We start from the raw sequence: 22,155 nt of genomic DNA on the forward strand, positions 1-22,155 counted from the left end.
AATGCAATCACAACCTCTTCATTACTGGAATCATGACAGAGATCATGAGGCACTTCTTCTCCTAAAGCTTCTTCCTCTCCTTGTTCCCCCTCTTTTCTTGCCCCCTCTTCCTGTTCCCCTTCTTTTCCTTCTTCAGTGGGAACAGGCCCTTGTTCTTCCTCCTCTACTTCCTCTTCCTTTTCTTTTTCATTTTCTTTTTCATCTTCATTTTCTTTTTCTATTTTTTCTTCTTTTTCTGTTTCTTCTCCTTTTTCCTTCTTTATTTTTACTTCTTTTTCAATTTCTCCTTCTTCTTCATCCATTTCCTCCTCATCAGAACCTACATCAATTATTTCTTCTGATTCATTTACTAACACCCCTTCATCATTTAGTTTGAGATGCAAATTCTTCAGACATCTTGCACCAATTTTCATATTGGGACCCATTGGGAACTCCAGCCCATCCAATGGTACCCCAAACTTGCGAAAAATTCAAGTTAATAGCCCCCCATAGCCAACAACATTCTTTTTCTCAATGCAGTCAGATAAATGTGATATCATCAAAGATGGAAAATTTATTTTTATTTGATTATCCATGCAATAAATCAAGGTTGCATCACGTAGACTCACCTCACTCCTCTTGGAGTTTCGGGGCAAAATGAATCTTCGTGCAACATTGTAAAGTAATTTATGCATTGGAGACAAGATATTGTGACTGATTTTACCCTTCTTTTGTGTAATCCCTAAAAACTTAAAAATCGTTTTTTCATTTATTCCTGAAAAAACTATCTTTGCATCAACACAATATGTATCAAACCCAACATTTGGAACATTGAACCATTCCCCCAACAATGCGCTATTAAACTCTAATTTTATATTCCTAACCATACTAGAACACATTCCACAATTATTGGAGAAGTTTGAAATAAACTCTCGCATAATGTTTGGAAAAATGGGATTACAACTAAACTCAGTCATCAAAACCTCCCATTCTTGAAATTTTAAAATAGTATGCAGTTGAGGAAAGTGTGTAGAGTCATACCAGTACTTATCTACCCCAAATCCGACGGACATTTCCTTTGTAATCTCTTCAGCACTGTTAGGATCAACTTGCTTCAAACGCTTGACCGCTTTGGAGGATGATTCACTTTTTGGTGAGAATATTTTTCGTTTTGTTCCAACATTTTCAGTAGTTTCTTGGGATGGTGATGGTGCAGCTTTCAGTAATGGGGGTGGATGAACAATTTTTAAGGGTTTTGGCTGGATGTTTTGGTGGGATGTAGAGGCTTTCTTTCTTGATTTAGAAGTTTTCTTGCTTGATTTTGGTGTTTTCATGTTTGAATTTTGAAAGATTGAGAGAAGAGGAAGAACGGTTTCTTGAGACGGTTTTGAGAAGGGAAGATGATAGTTTGAGTGATTTGATGTGGTAGGGCTTTTTAAAGATGGCTGACGGTTACCTCACGTCCCATCTCATCAATGCCATTCATCATGGCTTTTGTTATGGAAGGATTGAGTGGAGTTGGAATTGAATTTTGGATTAAACCGTTTCCCTTAAAATTTTTATTTATTTAAGTTTAAAATGGCTAAACATTTTTCAAACAATATGATAATATAATTTATGATATCAAAATAAAATACGAAATCAAAATAAAGTAATTTAAAAAAATGAGTTATGATATTATGAAATATTATAAAGAAAATAACGAACATATTGCTTTGGTCTGATCAAATTAACAACATGCAAACAAGAGAATATTCATAGTACAAACTTTATTACGTGTTTACCTGATCCATGCAATAATTGATTCTCAATCAAAATATTGAGGTTGATTCCTGACCCTCTTTTTTCATGATGCTTCATTGGGAATTTTATGCAACCATCTTTAGTGGAGCTTGATCATACCAAGTTCCAATCTCATCTTTTCATATTGTTCCCTTGGAAGCGGTTTGGTCAGAATGTCTGCAACTTGTTCATTAGTATTGACATGCTTTAATACAATATTTTTATGTTCTACGTTATCCTTAAGAAAATGATGTCTAATGTTTATATGTTTAGCTCGTGAATGATGCACTGGATCTTTAGATATACATATGGCACTGGTATTATCACAATAAATAGGAATACATTCAACTTTAATACCAAAATCTCTTAGTTGCTGTTTTATACAAAGCATTTGGGAACAGCAAGCTGCTGCTGCTACGTATTCAGCTTCGGCTGTGGATAATGCAACCGTGTTTTGTTTCTTAGAACTCCATGAAACTAAAAATGAGCCAAGAAATTGTACCATACCTGACGTGCTTTTTCTATTAACTAGATCACCTGCATAATCTGCATCACTAAAGCCTTTTAAATCATAAACATCACTTCTAGGATAAAATAGGGACAAGTCGTCTATTCCCTTTAAATATCTCAAAATCCTTTTTACTGCAGTGAGGTGTGATTCTTTAGGATTTGATTGAAATCTAGCACATAAACCAACACTAAAAGCAATATCAGGTCTACTACCAGTTAGATACAATAAAGAACCTATCATACCTCTATACATAGTTTGATCTATATTAGTTCCATTTTGGTCTTCATCTAATCTAACATTTGTAGCCATGGGTGTATGGTTGGTTTTAGCATTGTTTAGTCCATATTTCTTAAGAAGTTCTTTGATGTATTTTTGTTGATGAATAAAAATACCATTTTCAGTTTGTTTAATTTGCAAACCAAGAAAGAAATTTAATTCTCCCATCATGCTCATTTCAAATTCTGTGCCCATAAGGTTGGCATATTCTTTACATAACAAATCATTGGTAGCACCAAAAATAATATCATCAACATAAATTTGAACAACTAAAATATCATAACCTTTGTTCTTAAAGAATAAGGTCTTATCAATTTTCCCTCTTACAAAGTCATTTCGAATCAAAAACTTTGATAGTCTTTCATACCATTGCCTTAGAGCTTGTTTCAACCCATAAAGAGCTTTATCAAGCTTGTAGACATGATCAAGATAAGAGGCATTCTCAAAACCAGGAGGTTGTTCAACAAACACTTCTTCATCAAGAAATCCATTTAAGAAAGCACATTTCATATCCATTTGATATAACTTAAAGTTCATAAAAGCAGCAAAAGAAATTAAAATTCTAATAGCCTCTAACCTTGCTACCGGTGCAAATGTCTCAGTGTAATCAATACCTTCTTGTTGATTGTACCCTTTGACCACGAGTCTTGCCTTGTTTCTTACAATTATTCCATGCTCATCTAGCTTATTCCGAAATACCCATTTCAAACCAATTACCTTCTTGCCTTTTGGTTTGGGTTCCAAGTGCCACACTTTATTTCTTTCAAATTCATTTAATTCATCTTGCATGGCTACTATCCATTCGGAATCCTTTAGAGCTTCTTCGTGATTTTTGGGTTCAAGTGATGATAGGAACGCAAAGTGTGCACAAAAGTTTCTCAGTTGAGATCTGGTTTGTGTTCCCTTATTCATATCACTTATAATCAGATCAAGAGGATGATAACTTTGGTATTTCCAAGGTTTAGGCACAAATTCTCTGGAGGGAACAGTAGCATGTTCTGATTCAGCATCTTGATTTGCATTTTGTTCAGCTACTGGATCATCTTAGTCATCTGCGGGAACAGTTGGATTGGGAACAGTCCGCTGGTCCTGTTGTGCTGGCAGTTCCTGGATTTGGTCAGTTTCTCCTGCCTCTTCTTGTATTGGTTGTTCACCTGCTGTTCCTAGATCTTGCATTTTAACTCCTTCATCATCATCTTCTAAATTTGTAAGACCTATTTTAATATTATTTGTTCCTATTCACTTGTTGAAAAGTTAGTTTCATCAAAAATTATGTGAATAGATTCCTCTACGCACATTGTTCTCTTATTGTAAACTCTGTAAGCTTTGCTATGTGATGAATAACCAAGAAACACTGCTTCATCACTTCTTTCATCAAATTTACCTATATTTCGTTTTCCATTCACATGAACAAAACATTTGCATCCAAACACACGAAAATAGGAAATATTGGGTTTGACACCTTTGAGCAATTCATAGGGTGTCTTAGAAGTGATTGGTCTTATTAATACACGATTAAGAATATAGCATGCAGTATTGACGGCTTCAACCCAAAAATTTCTAGGTAGACCACTAGCAATCAACATGGTCCTAGCCATTTCTTCTAAGGTCCTATTTTTCCTCTCTACCACTCCATTTTGTTGTGGTGTTCTAGGTGCGGAAAAATTGTGATTTATACCATGTTCATTGCAATAATTCATGAAGTTTGAATTTTCAAATTCTTTCCCATGATCAGACCTTATGTGAACAATTTGATTATTGGTAAATTTTTGTATTTTATTAGCAAAAGAAACAAACTGATCAAAAGCTTCATCTTTACTTACCAAAAATAATGTCCAAGTGAATCTACTATAATCATCAATAACAACAAACACATACCTTTTGCCACTACGGCTTTGTGTTCTCATAGGTCCACATAAATCCATATGAATTAATTCTAACGGTCTAGTGGTAGTCACCAAATTCTTTGATTTAAAAGATGACCTCACTTGTTTTCCTTTGGCACAAGGATCACAAATTTCTTCCTTAAGAAATTTTATAGCTGGTAGTCCTCTAACTAGGTCTTTTGATCTTAATGCATTAATTAATGAATAACTAGCATGACCTAGTCGCTTATGCCAAAGTAGTGGGTCTACTTCTATGACACTTAAACACGTTAGACTGGTTTTGGGAACAGTGTCCAGGTCCACTACATAAGTGTTCCCTTTTCTGATTCCCTCAAGCACAGGGTCTCCTGTGTTGTTCCTAGAAATTATGCATCGTTCAGAAGTAAATTTAACAGAGTTACCTTTGTCACAAAATTGAGAAATACTTAAAAGATTGTGTTTTAAATTCTCGACTAAGAATACATTGTCAATGGCATGGGAACTTGACCTTCCAACCTTTCCTTTGGCGATTATCTCACCCTTCATATTATCACCGAAGGTTACAGTTCCCCCATCATAGGCTTCAAGTGAGAGAAATTTAGATTTGTCACCCGTCATATGCTTGGAACACCCACTATCGAGATACCATGAGTTGTTCCCCCTCACTTGAACCTGCAAAGCAACTTAATGGTTAGGTACAGGAACCCAGTCATCCTTTGGTTCCCTGTCGATAATACTTGAATCATATTTTTTAATCCATATGCGTTCGACGTAATTTTTATTTGCTTTGGTATGCTGTTCCCTTTTTACACATTGATTTTTCAGGTGTCCAGTTTTGCCACAAAAGGAACAGATCTTACTATTAGGGAGATCAACATAAACCTTTTTCTTTTTATCATTTTTAATATAATCTAGACCTTCTTTACCTTTTGGTTTAGCATTTAGAATCCATTTGGGAACTTCATTGATTTTCCCTTTTCCTCTTGAGTTTATTTTATTTTTCAAATATTCATTTTCTATTTCATAGGATTCTAATTTTGATTTCATTTCTTGAAATTCCATGCTAAACTCATAAGTGGATTTATCATTTTCATCACATTTTAATCTTAGCAATTTGTTTTGATTTATTTCAATGTTAAGAATAATAAAAACGTGCTTTAATTTCTCCAATTGCTCTTTTAAAATAACATTCTTATCTAACAAATAAAAAAATCTACTTTGCACATCGATCCTAAAAGTATTCAAGTATGAGATGTGATCTTTACTTAACTTAAGGTCTTTCTCAATTTGGAGACACTTAGTTGTTTTTTCTTCCAACTTCTCTTGTGTCTCCAAAAATAATTTAATTAATTTATCCTTACTTAAGCTAAATAGATGTTTAGGAGATGAACTAGAAGACATTACCTCTTTTTCCTTAGTCTCTTCATGAGATGCCATGAGACATAGATTTGCTGTTTCTTCCTCTTTTGGAACTTCAGTTTCAGCTTCGCTTTCCGTATCACCCCAAGCTGCAATCATTGCTTTACGAAAATCTGTTCTGAAGTTTTCTTTCCTAGGTATTCTTCCAGCTTCCCTTGTCTTCCCTTTGCCTTTTTCATTCTTCCATAGAGGGCAATCCTTGATGAAGTGATCAGTACTTTTGCATTTGTGACATTCAAAATTTGTCTTCAAGTTAGCAGTTCCTCTTTCCTTATAATTTCTTTGATTTCCATATTTGTTGTTCCTGAAGAATTTTTTGAATTTACGTGCCAACATAGCAGCTTCCTCTTCACCAGCGTCTGATTCTTCACTATCATCCGCTGCCAGAGCCAGTCCTTTATTACGAGAACTGTCAGCTGTTCCCAAATGCAATTCATGAGTCATTAGGGAACCAGCCAACTCTTCCAAATTAAACTTGGTGAAATCTTTCGATTCCTGAATGGCTGTGACCTTAGCTCTCCAGCGTTCGTCTTGAGGAACACTCCTAAGTATTTTCCTAACTTGTTCATCAACGGGATTGATCTTACCAAGAGAGACCAATTCATTCGTGATATTTGTGAACCTGGTGAACATCTCTTGAATGTTCTCCCTAGGTTCCATGACGAACCTTTTATATCTGGACATCAGTATATCAATCTTGGAGCGCTTCACTTCACTGGTACCTTCATGGGTAACTTCCAGCAGGTCCCAAATCTGCTTGGCAGTTTTGCAACCCATAATACGATTGTGCTCATTAGGACCAAGTCCACAGTGAAGTAATTTAATAGCAAGAGCGTTCATCTCTATCTTTTGAAAATCTTCTTTTTCATACTCCGTGATTGGTTTTGAAATCGATTCATTGTTGGAGTTGATGGTTGTCACTTCGAAATCTTCTATTTCAATTACTCTCCATACTTGGTAATTTTCGGCCTTTATAAAAATTTCCATCCTATTTTTCCAGTAGGTATAGAATTTCCCATCGAACATAGGTGGCCTTTGCGTAGAGTACCCTTCTTCCATGCGTTCGTTCATCTTCAACATCTTGCAAGGGAACAGGATACTGCTCTCAGGATACTTATTCAAGATTGTTGTTTCTCAATTATTAATTCTTTTAAAAATAAAGGAAAAAACACAAATTAAAAATAAAATTATGGAACATTCCACATGGTAGCATCGAACTTTCATGAAATACGAGTGGTAGTATTTTTGTAAGATTTTTCCACATGGTAGCATCAAGTTTATGCACCATGTAACTGCCGTAGCATTTTCCGTGTAATTCTTGTCAAAATTTCCATTTAATTTACCATTTTGACGTTTCTACCCTTATTAGTGTTCGTTGTTGTCTTTGTAATTTGGCCTAAGCCATTTTTGTGCTCTCAAATATTAATTCACCATTTTGACATTTAATTCACCGTTTGATTCATCAATGCTCTTAAACTTTGTAATAATTTTTTTTATTCAAATTGTTAGCATTTTTTACTAAAGGTGCCTTAAGCACTATTACATAATCTATAATGTTCATTTAATGTACATAGCTAGGATTATAAAGTTTAAAAGGTGTATTTCAAGCACTAATAAATATTTTTACTTAACTAGGATTATAAAGTTCAAAAGGTGCATTTCAAGCACTAATACATATGTACTCAACTAGGATTATAAACTGGATGCTACCATATGAAATTTCCCTAAAAATATATATACTTAAAGTAAAAGTAAAATATAAAAATATAAAAAAAAAACTAAAAACAAAACCCACCCCTCCATCACCACCGTTAACCCCTGTTAGACTGTCACCCTCCATCACCACCATCAACCTTGTTTGATTGCCATCCTCCATCTCCACCATCCACAGTTCAGATTATTGATGTTTAATCAATAGATGAGATTATTGTAAGAAAATCGCAAAAAGGTTGAATTCAGGGTAAGTTTTCCAATATTCTATTATGCAATTACACCCCCTCATATGGTATCAGAGCCACGATACCTCTCACCCGTCATATTAGCTCTGATACCATATCCAAAAACTAACTCAACTAAAATGTTAAATTAATGGTTGTTGCTCCAAGATTTTTTATACATTCCATGTAGAACTCCACTATTATCCTTTAGTATTATATGTTACGGTATTCAATATTAATGAGTTTTTAATCAAACAATTCGTGCCATGACCTAAGTCAAACCAAAACTCGATTCCCATGTTTGAGAGTTTTCAAACTAAATTTTGAACTTCTTTAATTAAATATGACCTACTGTGTATGAAGTTTGTGGAAAGAAAGTATGTACTTTCGGAACTAAATTATTTTTAAAGTTGCACATCATGGTATATTTAAAGTAGCAATCAAAAGTCATAATCAAGTCATAATACATGTATTTTATCAGCCATTATTTCAGTGTCTATGATCAATGGTTTTAAGATCAATGGTTTTAAGGTATCTTCATTCATTTGTGTAACTAGTTAGTTATTTGTTTTCATGCACAGGAAGACTAGGTTCAAATACCAGACAAACAGGGGAAATTTTGATCAATGGTCGAAAACAAACTCTTGCTTTTGGAACTTCAGTAAGACATCTCAATTCATCATAAATTCATTTTATATGCTCAGTTTTTATGTTTATTAGTTCTAAATTGCATGTTTCTGTCCAAAACTTTAGGCATATGTAACTCAAGATGACACTTTAATGACAACATTAACAGTAAAAGAAGTTGTATACTACTCAGCTCAACTTCAACTGCCAGATTCAATGACTAAATCCCAGAAATTAGAGAGAGCTAAGGATGCAATTAGAGACATGGGTTTACAAGGTTGTGTTAACACAAGAATAGGAGGTTGGAGTGTTAAAGGTCTTAGTGGAGGACAAAAGAGAAGAGTTAGTATTTGCATTGAAATCTTGACAAAACCAAGGTTATTGTTCTTAGATGAGCCTACTAGTGGTCTTGATAGCGCAGCTTCTTATCATGTCATGAGCCGAATCATCAAGCTTGCCAAACAGGATCATAGGACAGTTATTGCATCGATTCATCAACCGAGCAGTGAAGTCTTTGAGTTGTTCCATAATCTTTGCCTCCTCTCATATGGAAAGCTTGTGTATTTTGGTCCCGCTTCAACTGCTAATGAGGTACACCTTTTGCTCTAATAGTTATACTACTATTATATAATCGAAAATAAGACTGCAATTGGTGGGCTGAGGGGTTGGGCCCTTATCAGCCCACTTGTAGCTTTTCCCAAGGATACGGGCCTATACTGGGTAAGAAAAATATTGACTCTGGTTAGCCTTCGTAAAACTGGAAAACCGGCTCAAACGAACGAAACCCATTGACACTTTGCATCATTTTATTTCTCTGCACAGTTTTTCGCTTTGAGTGGCTTCCCCTGTCCAAGCATGCGAAACCCTTCAGATCATTACCTAAGAACCATCAACAAAGATTTCGAAACTGCTGTAAGTAGTGCTCCTAAAAATCTGTAGTTATGATTGTATTATTGATCATCAAATAAAACTAAATATTATACTATTTGCTGTACATGAACTTATAATTTTCATTGTGTAAGGATATTGAGCAAGGTTTTGGTGGAAAGAAGAGCACTGAAGAAGCAATAAACACGCTGGTCGATTCATACAGATCATCACAAACATATTCAGAAGTACAACAACAAATTTCAATGATATGCCAACAGGTAAATATAAACAGGCTGATAGTTACTCGAACGATTGAAGTCTACTGATTCTTATTGAACTAGTATGATTTTGATAGTTAGCTCTAAAAGATTGTTGACGTTGCAGGGAGGAGGTTCAACCGAATCAAAAAGAAATCATGCGAGTTTCATCACACAATCGATTGTTCTCACCAAAAGGTCATTCGTGAACATGTATCGTGATTTGGGGTACTACTGGCTTCGGCTTGCAATCTACATTGCACTTTGCATATGTGTGGGGACTATATTTTATGATATTGGAAACTCTTACGGTTCAATTCAGGTAAATCAAATCTAAACTATCAAATTATTATGGTTTAGTTCAATGAAGTTATATTATATGAAATAACAAAAAATAGTATGATACTTGCAGGCTCGAGGATCAATGCTCATGTTTGTTGCAGCATTCTTGACATTCATGGCAATTGGAGGGTTCCCTTCTTTTGTTGAAGACATGAAGGTTATATTCATACTACAATAAATCTATTGTCTATTCTCGATATGGACTAGAATTATTAGTCACAAGGATGAAATTGCATAAATCTGACCGTCCTAACCCCACCTAGGTGGAAGACACTCAAAATGTCAATTCTAACTGCAAACTATTTTTGTTGCTTCTCGTCAGATTTTCGAGAGAGAAAGACTAAACGGACACTACACTGTTGGTGCCTACACAATTGGGAACACACTTTCTTCAATCCCATACTTGCTCATCATATCTCTAATTCCAGGAGCAATAGCTTACTATCTTGTACACCTTCAAAGAGGATTCAATCACTTCATATACTTTGCATTAGTACTATTCGTATGCATGATGTTAGTCGAGAGCCTAATGATGATCGTAGCAAGTTTAGTTCCCGACTTTCTAATGGGTATCATAACGGGTGCTGGAATCCAAGGCGTAATGATGTTGAACGGAGGGTTTTTTCGCTTGCCCAACGACCTTCCTAAGCCATTTTGGAAGTACCCAATGTACTATATTGCGTTTCACAAGTACGCGAACCAAGGGTTCTATAAGAACGAGTTTGAAGGATTGGTATTTCCAAACAATCAAGTAGGAGGAGCAGCAACCATTACAGGAGAACAAGTTTTGAGGAACTTCTGGCAAGTTGAAATGGGATACTCAAAATGGGTAGACCTTGCCGTCTTAATTGGTATGGTGGTAGTTTACAGGTTCATGTTTTTGGGAATTATAAAGTTAACTGAAAAATTAAAGCCTGTTATCAGATCTCTTATGTCTGCTCCTCCTAAGCATTCTGATCAAATGTAACTCCAGGTTTCAAAATCATAACTTATGTGTGATATGTTTATTTTTATTATTTTTGTTTGAGAATGTATCAGACTATCAGATTTAATGGTGATGTAAAACATTACATATAGAGCTAAGAAAAGTTTTTTTGTTATGTTCATCTCGGATTAAAGTAGTTGTGTTAGATTTTACACAAGATACAAGAAAAAGTTTTTAAAAATCTTGGAGTAGCTGATCCTTTGTGAAGGTTCGAATACGAGACTAAATATTCTCTAGAGATGACGTGAATAAAGAGTTTGCTCGTTTAGTTGTTTCAATGTAATGTTTATTTAAGGTTTATGAGTTGCAAAGTAATAAACAACAAAATGAAGCAGACAAAATACATTAACGAGGTCAGCTAAAATGTCATAGTCCGCGCCTAGAGTTTTCTTAACCCGTAGAATTGAAACATCTTTCATTAACTCTTAGAACCTTAAATCACTACTAGAAAATCTCATTATCTTCTACACACCCCGTTCTATCCTTAAAGAACGATCTAATAATTCTCTTTTCCACATGAAAGATGAAACCCAACACTAAAACGAAAACAACACTTTAATAAGTGTCGTACAAGAGGCCTTTTCTAAGAAACAATCTTACTAATTATAGTGGTTTATTTTAACTTAAGATAGTAAGACATATAAGAGAGGATGGCTTATGGGATTAAGTTTTCACAAAAACTTAGATGAGAGCTTCTCATTATGAGACCGTCAATTTGAGCCGGTTCAATTAGCGCGTGTAACAACATTTTAATTTTCTGGATATTTGTCAATTTTGACCTTAAAGGCATCAATTTTGAAAATTGATACCTTTAATGTCAAAATTTATACCCTTAAAATCAAATTGAAAAATGCCCAAAATATGAAAAAAAAAATGCCCAAATTATTACACACGCAAATTGAATCGGCCCAAATTAACGATCTCATTATGAGGTCATCTCGTACAAGAACAGCTATTAATTTTTTGTGTTTGAATTACACAAGCTTTGTGTCATCTTCTGTATGAGCTGAAGCCCTTTTATAATTGACATGCAAAAGCCACCAAAATATCGTTTTGTTTAGCTTCGATATTCAACTCACGGTTGCATATTGACTTTATTTCGAATCAAGATTTTATTTGAATTTTGAATGCATTAATCATAAATCTACATGCGTAACGTTAGTTTTTATTACAAGGTTAAGTGATTTAAATTCTTGAACCAGAAACCAATTAGGCACAACAGATTTTCCTAATAGGATGTTATTTAATTTCACTTTTTAAGTTTAAAAAATATTTTAGCATATAAATTTTTTTTTCCCTATTGTACTCTCACTTAAATAACATAAATTTAAATGAATTAATAAACAATAAATAATAGAAAAACATTAAAACTTTTATATAATATACGATTAAATTTCATCATTTAAAAGCACAACTTGTCAAATACCTGCTTCATTCATCTCGATAAGTTTGCCCAAATAAAAACACACCAACATTTTTTAAGTGTAAGGGACTAACAAATCGGGATGATAGAAGAATGTATCGTAAACATACTGTATAGACATGACCAATCATGATAGAAATAACTGTGACGCTTTAATTCGAAAATACGGTCGAATTTCAGAAAATTTGTTATACATCTAAATGCGCACAGAAGAAACAGTAAGTTAACGTTACCAACCAGAAACCATAAGACAATTTCAATATCTAATAGTACAACATAACATATCCTTATAGCAGATAGGCCTCTTCCTAGTAATATGGCATGTAACGGGTTGGCCTTCTGAATCTAGGAGCCTTCCTGCAGTATAACAATCAACACACAACAGACGAGTAAGCAAAAGCCAATCTTAACAATGTCTTTGAACGCAAAGTAAATATGCAACCTTAAAATTCCAGTTTGCCAAGAGCAGATGCAAGCATTTTGAATTTCAATGACTGCACTCAGTTGTTCTCGACTCAACTAAGCGACTGTCCTAAATATCCTCCAGTTCGTCAGGACACCATATACTTCCTTGTTCCCCTGATTTTGCTACATGTAGTATTTTAGTCCGTCCCACGTGGTTATATTACATCCTTTGGACATGTCCCATCTATAATATCTTATTAAAACCGTACATCTTATTTCTCTATCATAGATAAAAGGAAAATTATAAAAAACTTGCATAATCTATAGGTCTATTTGCAAAAAACTACCTTATTTTTTTTTTTTTGCAAAACTAACTAATGTGATATTTCTCTACAAATGACTACCACTTAACGGAAAATTTGACCGTTAAGTTTGAGGGTTTGACCAATTTGAGAGGTTAAGTCGTATATATGGCAGTCTCCCATTGGTCCTCGTATGTTAAAATAATTAAAAATTAATACACATAAATTAACAAAATAAATATAAAAGATATTTGACGTAATTTTTAACCATCATAATGATTTTTTTTTTAAATGTCGCAATTACCCTTATGGGGTTGTTCTTTCAGAAATCCAGTCGAAACAAGTACTTATTCGCCTATTTTCCGTCAAGTAAAATGAAAAAGATATTTAACTTCATTTTTACCCATCACAATGATGATTTTTCAGAAAACGAACGTCGCAATTATCCTTATGGGATAAATCTTTTTCAGTTTACGTATCGGAAAATAGGCTAATAAGTATTTGTTCCGACTGGATTTTCGAAAGAGTTACCCCATAATTGCGACGTTTGTTTATTGAAAAATCATCGTTATGATGGGTAAAATTGACGTTAAATATCTTTTTCAGTTTAAGTGTCTAGAAATAGGCGAAGAAATACTTATTTCGACCGAATTTCCGAAAAAGTTACCTCATTAGGGTAATCGCGACGTCTGTTTTTTGAAAAAAAATCGTTATGAGGGGCAAAAATGACGTCAAATATCTCTTGTTTTTGTTTCATAATTTATGTGTTTTAATTTTAATTATTTTAAAATACGAAGACCAATGAGATACAGCCACATAGACAACTTAACCTCTCAAATTGGTCAAATCCTCAAACTTAACGGTCAATTAACGTTTTCCGTTAAGTGGTAGTCATTTGCAGAGAAACATATCACATTAGGTAGTTTTTTGCAAAAAAAAATACATAAGATAGTTTTTTGCAAATAGACCTATAAATTATGTAGTTTCTTATAATTTTTCCTAGATAAAAACCTAGATTTACTTCACAAAACATAACCTCACCCACAATATCCCACTTAATTACCCACTTTCTTCCTTATCCTTGGTTTGTGTACAAACCCCATGAGTAGCAAGTGAAGGGGACAGAGGAATGATAAAGTACAAATGTTCTCTCTTCAGAAATATTTTGCATCAGAAATTTTTTTTTTGGCTAATTTATGCTGTATCAAATAAAAACCCTGTTTTAGGACCCATAAGCCTTACTTGAAAAATACACTAGACAATCTTAGTTTTCTATCTCCTTTAACTTTCTTGCATGCAGTTCTGCTCCGTATTTTAAGAGGCCATTTTATAATATTTTAAGGGGCTTTCAAACAAAAATTCACAACTCATCTAAATATCGTTCACGCATTAAGCATACCACTTGTTATTTATAAGACAAGACTTGTATGAACTATCAGCTTGTGAATAAGATGAGACAAAAGAATATGGATTCATTTGCCAACTTAAGAAGTATAGCAAAATGGTCAGAATTACCAAAGTAATGCAACGAATTGGTTGAGACGGAGGAAGAGAGAGCCTAACAACTAACTAACAAGCATATCAAGAGAAAAAAAAGTATTGAAAATTTTGTAACATACCCATACCCATATGGGTTATAGAAATACGGTGGAGGAAACGGTCTGCGGGAACGAAAGCCCATATAAGGATCAAAACGCCTCCCCCTATATTGTTTCATGCCTGGCACATTTGTTCTCTTGGGAAGCACCTGAAAGTAATAGATTGTGTAGTAATTTAACTAATTAAGTAACAATATACTGATAAAATCCCCACAAGCAAAGTTATCAACAGCAAGATTTAAATGCAACAAACCAACTTTAAATACCTTCAATTGACGGCCATGTAATTCAGATTCGTTCAGCTGAAGAGCCTGTTGGACAGCATCCTGTTCCACAAATTCCACATATGCAAAACCCTTTGGCTGACCAAACTTGTCAGTCAGAATGGTCACTCTATTAACTGTTCCAGAAGCTTGAAAATGTTGCTGAACTTCTTCAGGGGTGCAAGCATAATCAACCTGAAAAATCAAATAGTTAATGGAGAGAGCTAGTAAACAACTACAACGTCAAAGTCATAATCCTAAGATTCCTAAAAATATGGGGATGGATACAAGAATTAAAACAAAACTACATGAAAAGAGTTTTCTTTCTTCGACCCTATATAATACTAGTTTACAACTGATAAAATCAATTGCAATGTTCATCTACACATTATCCTACTTTATCTATTCCGATCTATTGTCATATGTCCTCGCAAAACTCAATTAAAAGCACAAATTTTCAATCTTGTTATTCAACACCATCTTCAGCCTGCCTTTTACGTTCTAAGCTCCTTAAGATTCTATCATTCTACTTCCCTAATTTGTACTTTTTTTTTTTCGTTGCACATGACCAAACAAACATGAACTTGTTTTCCTCATTTTGCCTTAAAAATATGAGGATTCAATACCCTTTTTTAGGCCTTCACTTCGAATTCTATCATCAACATATGACCAAAAATCCATATTAAATTATGTATCTTGGCTACTCCCATCACCTTCAACAATGATCTCTAAATGTTCAACATTGTGACGCATTTAGTAGTGTTGCTCCAGTGGGAATCCGGTAAAATTCCCCCCCAAATCTTAATGGGACACCACAGTCAAAAATATTCTAGTCATAACTTTCCATTTGAGCAACTAGCATTTACCACTTGACATCTTGATTAATATCTAACAAACAATACCCTTGCTATGCTCCTTTATTCCAAAACGACATCCATATACTTTATCTTATGTTGATTAATAAATTGGTAAGAATATGCAACTCATACCTAGAGTCCAAATAAAATGTAAAACAAAGCAACATGTTTAATTAGTACAAAGCAAGGCCTCTTTAAGGATAAAGAGAAGAGAAAGGATCCACAACAACTGAATTGAAGTATAAATCCTTGTAGGCTAATTAGAAAACATTATCAAGATGAGCAGAGTTCAAATTCGACAAAAACTTCACAAAATATCGTTTTGAAGAAAAATTCGAGAACATAGTAAGAATACTTCTGTGAACAATATGAAAATTTGAAAACCAGGAAATTAAAGCCCAACTAACGATCAATTGGATTCTACAGGCAATGCAGCTTCAAGGGAAATAATCAGTCCGAATGCCTTCAAGCAACATGCCTCCCCCCCCCCCCCCCCACAACTTTCTTCACAGCAGAGGCAGATGCTGCAAGCACATGAACTTGATATTTACCCAAAACAAAATTAGGGTAATCATACCTTACTACTGAAGAATAGGACGTATTTTCATGTATTCAAGTAAAAATTGAAGCTTCTACTATCATATTCCCAGCTCTCTCAAGTAAACTACCAAGCCTTTTCTCCTCTTACGATAATATAAACACATGAAGTACTGATTTGTGAACTTCCCCTCATCATATCCACCAAACAATAATGTTCACTACTTCACTTGAAACATATCAACTTGATAAACTAAGAAATATGAAACAATGTGTTTTAATATCTCCCCCTTCCTTTTTCCTTCAAAAAGGAGAAGACAGCTTTTCCACTTATGACGAACAACCTTGACAACAAAATTACACCAGAAAAGAAAACTGTAGGGGAAAGATACATGTTTCAACAACATTCATCATCACACCTGCAAAATTAATTTGGATTTGGGCAACAATGCTCTCCACTATTCCAGCAAATTAGCTCCTGCTGAGTGGAACGCCTCTGCAGTTGAAGCAGTGAAGCCTGGAAAAAATATCTTGGACCAAGCAAATCTTAATTGTCCACAACACGAATACATTCCTTTTCTGTTTTTCTACTAAAATCCAACTCAGTTTGACTTCAGTTCTTCCACTTGGAGAGAGACAAAGGGAAAAAGAGGAAAAATAGAAAATAATAATGTATGATTATTCAAAATAGTATAGTCCCATTTTTTTTTTTTTTTTACATTCACATTTCTTTCACCATCTCTTTTAGGGACCTTTTAACGTTTCAAAACTTTTCAACTTTTTCTTTTATCTTATTTCTTTCGCTTTCTTTTCTTTCTCTATTTCTTTTCTCGCCTTTTTTTTTGGACTTCCTCTTTTCATCTTTTCAAGATTTTATGTTATAAGAATTTCAAATGACATTCAATGCCTAACATGAATCACTTTTAAAATTTATGCCAACCAATCTCCAACAGTTGGGTACAAAAGTCCAGCATTAAGACACAAGGAACTTGATGAGGAAGAAAAATCCTGCAATCATAGTAAGACATTTGAGTCAAACCATGATTTATTTAAATTAGAATATGATGTTGCACATAACCCCACACAGTATCATAGGCATTACATGTCGAGAAGAGACATAAGGGACAAAAAAGTGGGGCATCCACTAACAAAACAACACAAGGACCACAAAAGGTACAAAATAAACATTCTACTACAAAAATACATAAGATCCATGATAAATAAACAAAAAACTAAGTTACAGTGCTGAATATGATCCTCATGGGAACGTGAATACATTGCAGAAATGCTATACATTGCACAAATGCTCAATCGAAAGTAGTAACTAAAAAACTTGAGCCATTGGCATACAAGGTTTGAGCATATAGCAGTTAGGTAAGTAGCATCAGTTTATTGTACATATCTTTTCAAGTGTATGTCTTTTTAGAGGGAAAAGAATCAATATATAATGTTCTAAAAGAAAAAAAATGTTGATCAGCCATGGCTGCGCTACTTTGGACACTGGCACACAAGAGGGCCACTTAAATAGATCTCCAAAGATTGAAAATAAAATGATTCATAATTATAGGGCTAATGAACTAAACGAGTTTTAACTTAAATATGAAAGCTGACATGTTGAAGAATGTGCATGCAAATTCTTCTAGCGAGCAAATGACTTAATTTTATGTCTAGACTCTGGCACATGATATAGACAGTTCAATTTTGAATTAAAAAAAAAATTGGGCCCTTAATTTTATCGTAATTAAAAAGAGAAACTGTTGGATATCATTTTTTTTATCCATGTGTATGGTGCTCTCCCCTGCACCCTATATTTTTTCTTTTAAATTAGCAGTCTTAGGGGTTCAGTATGCTGGACTTTAGCTGCCCTAGGTTTTCTTATACTCCGACAAATAAGGTAGAGCTGAATTTAGCAGCCATATCTGAAGTACCACCTTTTTTCATCAAAACAACTTTTTTTTATTTTCACACAAAATAATGTAATTTCTACACCAAAGGCCTTTTTGAAATATAAATTAACATTAAAATTTACCAACAAGGAGCTTGGCAGTTGGGTTATGAACTTATAATTGTTGAGAAATTGGAAATATAATTAAAGAATGAATTTAATGAGACATTTCAAATCGGATTTAAAGATCAAATAAATAAGTTCAGCTTGCAGATTAATAGTTGGCTAGTTTGTCAATACTCATTCTCTCTACAAACTACTCTAACAAAGTTATCATGATACAATGTAGACAGCACAATTTCGAGGCCTCTTCACATTTAGACCCTTTGCAGTTGCACCACCCCGCCTTGAAGAGACAAGTTCAAGGAAACAATTAAATGTTCTACACTTTTCTCTCTTTCCATCATGCAGCTATATCATGCATTCCCTCTTTTCTAATACTTGTATTCACTTGCATTTCAAACTCAAAAATTGACAAGCTTTAAACATTTTTTCCCCAATGAAACTGATGGTTGGTCAATCACGAACCTCCACACACAATATGCACAAAACTAATACATTTACAATGGAAAAGGGCAAGTGCATGACACTTCTTTGATTATAGGGCATACCTATGATCAGTAGAGTTAGAAAACAAAAACAACCAACCGAAATGAAAAATCAATATCCACACTACTACTAGTATATACACACCACTAAATTCAACAATAAATGTCATTTTATTAATGGCATCAATCAAGGTGTCTTCACGTGGGTTGCTATCTCGATGAAAATGCAAACTATATATAGCATATACATTTCACCCTCACAACATTAATTTTGCCTCTAAGTCTAAACTTTGGACATTCGTAACACCAAAAACATTTACATCTTTCTTTTTAAAAAACAAACATTGAATACTCTTGCATGCTAAACAAATACACATCACATTCGCAATTGCAGCCGGTTTTCTAAGGTTGTGAAGAAATTACATCTTAATTGTAATAGCACAAACCCAATGTAATAAAACTGCTTAAAGAATAACCCTAGAATAACTATAGCCAAACAACTAACAAGTCAACAACAAGATAGAAAGTATGAATGCGTCATGAAAGCACCCAGACCATCTACATCAAAAACTGAATATGCAATATCGAGCCCTATGTTGGCAACAAATTGGGAAAAACATCACCTCACAATTAAGAAGGGGAACTCAAGACTCCACCCAAGCTATGGGCCAATGACCATGGCAAACATTGAAAAGAAGAGCACAAATTCCCATCAAAGTGAGAGATTCAAAAAGGACGCATATGAGTTCCCATTCAGGAATGAAAAAGGGGGGAAAAGTGGATTGCAGCCTTAAATTCCATTAAAAGTGTACAGGTTTTGCATTCTACTATCTACTATGATAACTGGCGAAATTTGACAGCTATGGTCAGCTATAGTCAATTGTATATTTATTCATTGTTAAGATAAAGGTCATCTCATTTAACTAATTTATCAAATTAAAGAACTTAATTTTCACATACTAATTCAATGCATATGTTGATCTGTAGAAAAAATTAGGAAATAAGACTAGCAAACAATGACCAGCAATGACAGATATCGCATTCTATATTGAAAAGTTGAGAAAGTATTACTTGAAATCTGTTGTAGAGTGGAAGTACAATGAAGGATGAAATGAAGAAAGAACTAACTAAGATGACAGTGCCCGGGTTCAAAGATGGTTGAGATGGATGACAAATGAGCAAATAAGACAAACAGGGAGAAAACCAGGCGTGACTTTTGGGCTCAATCCCTTTAGATTAAAGAATATCAATGCTATGGTTACATATAGATCACATAGTTATGTAAACTTATGAACCAGGAGATACTGTTTCTTACATTGCCAACAAAAACAGACCGGGAATCCACCTCCTCCCTGTTTGCCAATTCAGCAGCAGTAGCAGGATCTGTAAACAAACACCAATTAAGTGAAAGTAATAATTAGAAAATACAACAAATAATTTGATCAATACACATATTTCCCACACGAACGTAATTCCAATACTAGGGTTGCTTAAGTTAATAAAAGCACAAATTAAAGCGGATAGCTTCAAAAATAGTAGAGCGACTCCCGGAAAAATGAAATTCAATTTAAACATCAGGACAGCCAACCGCATCAATTGATTTATCAACTGAATCACATAAGCTAATACATAAATATAAGCCTACGAATTCAAAATTAGGGTTAAGTAAAACGAAACAAAGACCCTGAAATATTAAATAGAAATAACAAACCTTGAACTGCACCCATTTCCTTCTCAACTTTAGCTTGCATTTCACGAAGAGCAGCAGCTTCTTCTTCCATTTCCTTCAGTCTCTTTTTCATATCATCAAGCTCCTAAATCACACCACCGAATTTCACATAATAAACCGATTAAAACCCATCTTAATTTTTCTTTACAAATCCAGCAATAGATCAAGAAAGTGAAAAACAACGACTTAATTTAAAGAAAAGGGAGAAATTGAAAACCTTGACGGCATCTTCATCAGCGGCGGACATATCAACATCGGGATTGTGAGCTTCCAAATCTGCATCCAAATCTCCTTCAACGGGAATATCTCCCCCATAAACCTCGTGCTCTTCTTCATCCATTGCTTCCGAATTTTTCTCCAGTAGGTTTGTGAAAGCGACGAAAAAAGGTACGAAGTAGAAGTAAAGAATAGTAGATGGATTTATGTCTCGAAACACTTTTTATTAGGATAGATAGGGCAGGGTTTGGACTTGAGCGTCAATTTGAGGTACGAAGTAGAAGGTACGAGTAGGGCTGTAAAAACGGGTTAAAAGGTCGGAAACAGGTCGGTCAAAAACAGGTTCGGTAAAAAACGGTCGGTCAAAAGCAGGTCGTATAAGTCTTTCGGTACCGGTCGGTATCGGTCGGTTTATTCGGTATCCGGTCGAATCCGGTTTTTTTCTGGTTGCGGGTGTCGGTCGGTATGGGTCCGGTATTTATCGGTCCGGTCATTACCGGAAACAGGTCACATTCGGTCGGTCAAAAACGGTTTTTTGCAGGTCGTAATCGGTATACAGATCATAACCGGGCGGTCAAAATCGGTAATCGGTCGGTCACAATCGGTATGCGGGTCAGAATCGGTCGGTCACAATCGGTCGGTTTTGGTCGGTATCGGTTCAGTTCAATTTAGTTGAACCGGGATTCAGTTCTGTTCAGTTCAGTTTTGGTTGGTATCGGTTCGGTTCAATTCAGTTAAACCGATATTCCGGTTAATTTGTTTGATATCGGTTCAGTTCAATTCATTTAAACCATGATTTAATTCAGTTCAATTATGTTCCAATTATTCTGTTCCAATTTGGTAAAAAATCGCATCGTGTTGCCTCATAATGTCATTGATCATGCGTTTATCCATGATGGGAATGATATATAGAAGGTGGAACCTCACATCAAGTTTTATAGATGTCGTTAGGTTATGAGTTTTATGACATCAAATTCAACTAATCAACTCCGTCTAAGTTAATTAATAGATCATAACATGTTAATTGATCGACTTCATCTAATATCAATTAGACAATTACAATTTACAACAATAATATGTTATTAATGTCACAATGTAAGTTTGTTAGATTGTCTTAATAATATATCTTCATCACTGATTGAATTGACCTTCGTTTGTCCATGGGGTGTGTTATTTTCAACTAATGTGATCGGTCATAATTAGAGGTGTTCATTCGGTTGATCGGGTCGGTTTCGGACGGGTGTTATTCGGTTCGGTTGTATTTCGGATCGGTTATTTTTCGGCTATCATTGACTTATAGAGTTATAGTTATAGACTTATAGACTATCATTGACATTTGACTGTTAACTCAATGTTATTACTTATTACTATTAGTTATTAGTTATTATTGATCTTGAATACTCTAAACTCTAAAGTAATTTATAGGCTATTATTAATAATCGATCGTAATTCAAAGTTCACTTATCATAATTCGATCTATTA

General features: G+C 34.4%; 2 protein-coding genes across 5 annotated transcripts in view; one reads left to right on the forward strand and one right to left on the reverse strand.

Annotated features, from left to right (window-relative positions):
* Nucleotides 1-10,971, forward strand: part of LOC130807809 (ABC transporter G family member 1-like) — a 24,441-nt gene extending 13,470 nt beyond the window's left edge. For all 3 annotated transcript variants that reach the window (XM_057673153.1, XM_057673152.1, XM_057673154.1), the window contains 7 exons: nucleotides 8,351-8,430; nucleotides 8,523-8,987; nucleotides 9,219-9,308; nucleotides 9,419-9,544; nucleotides 9,651-9,845; nucleotides 9,936-10,022; nucleotides 10,188-10,971. In XM_057673153.1, coding sequence (XP_057529136.1) covers nucleotides 8,351-8,430; nucleotides 8,523-8,987; nucleotides 9,219-9,308; nucleotides 9,419-9,544; nucleotides 9,651-9,845; nucleotides 9,936-10,022; nucleotides 10,188-10,832 — 1,688 coding nt within the window. In that variant the 3' untranslated portion in view covers nucleotides 10,833-10,971. The remainder of the gene's footprint in view (nucleotides 1-8,350; nucleotides 8,431-8,522; nucleotides 8,988-9,218; nucleotides 9,309-9,418; nucleotides 9,545-9,650; nucleotides 9,846-9,935; nucleotides 10,023-10,187) is intronic.
* A 1,385-nt stretch (nucleotides 10,972-12,356) lies between these two features.
* LOC130807810 (polyadenylate-binding protein 2) lies at nucleotides 12,357-20,903 on the reverse strand. Of its 2 annotated transcripts, none has more exons than XM_057673156.1 (6): nucleotides 20,675-20,903; nucleotides 20,440-20,542; nucleotides 20,044-20,111; nucleotides 14,845-15,036; nucleotides 14,606-14,727; nucleotides 12,357-12,630 (listed from the first exon to the last, which is right to left on the reverse strand). In XM_057673156.1, the coding sequence occupies exons 1-6, from the start codon at nucleotides 20,795-20,797 to the stop codon at nucleotides 12,582-12,584; spliced, it is 657 nt and encodes a 218-aa protein (XP_057529139.1). In that variant the 5' UTR covers nucleotides 20,798-20,903; the 3' UTR covers nucleotides 12,357-12,581. The 2 variants fall into 2 exon arrangements, with proteins under 2 accessions (XP_057529139.1, XP_057529138.1); XM_057673155.1 differs by having other exon boundaries at nucleotides 14,600-14,727.
* Nucleotides 20,904-22,155: the final 1,252 nt, after the last annotated feature.

This window comes from Amaranthus tricolor, chromosome 3 (genome assembly GCF_026212465.1).
Source record: "Amaranthus tricolor cultivar Red isolate AtriRed21 chromosome 3, ASM2621246v1, whole genome shotgun sequence".
NCBI lineage: Eukaryota > Viridiplantae > Streptophyta > Magnoliopsida > Caryophyllales > Amaranthaceae > Amaranthus > Amaranthus tricolor.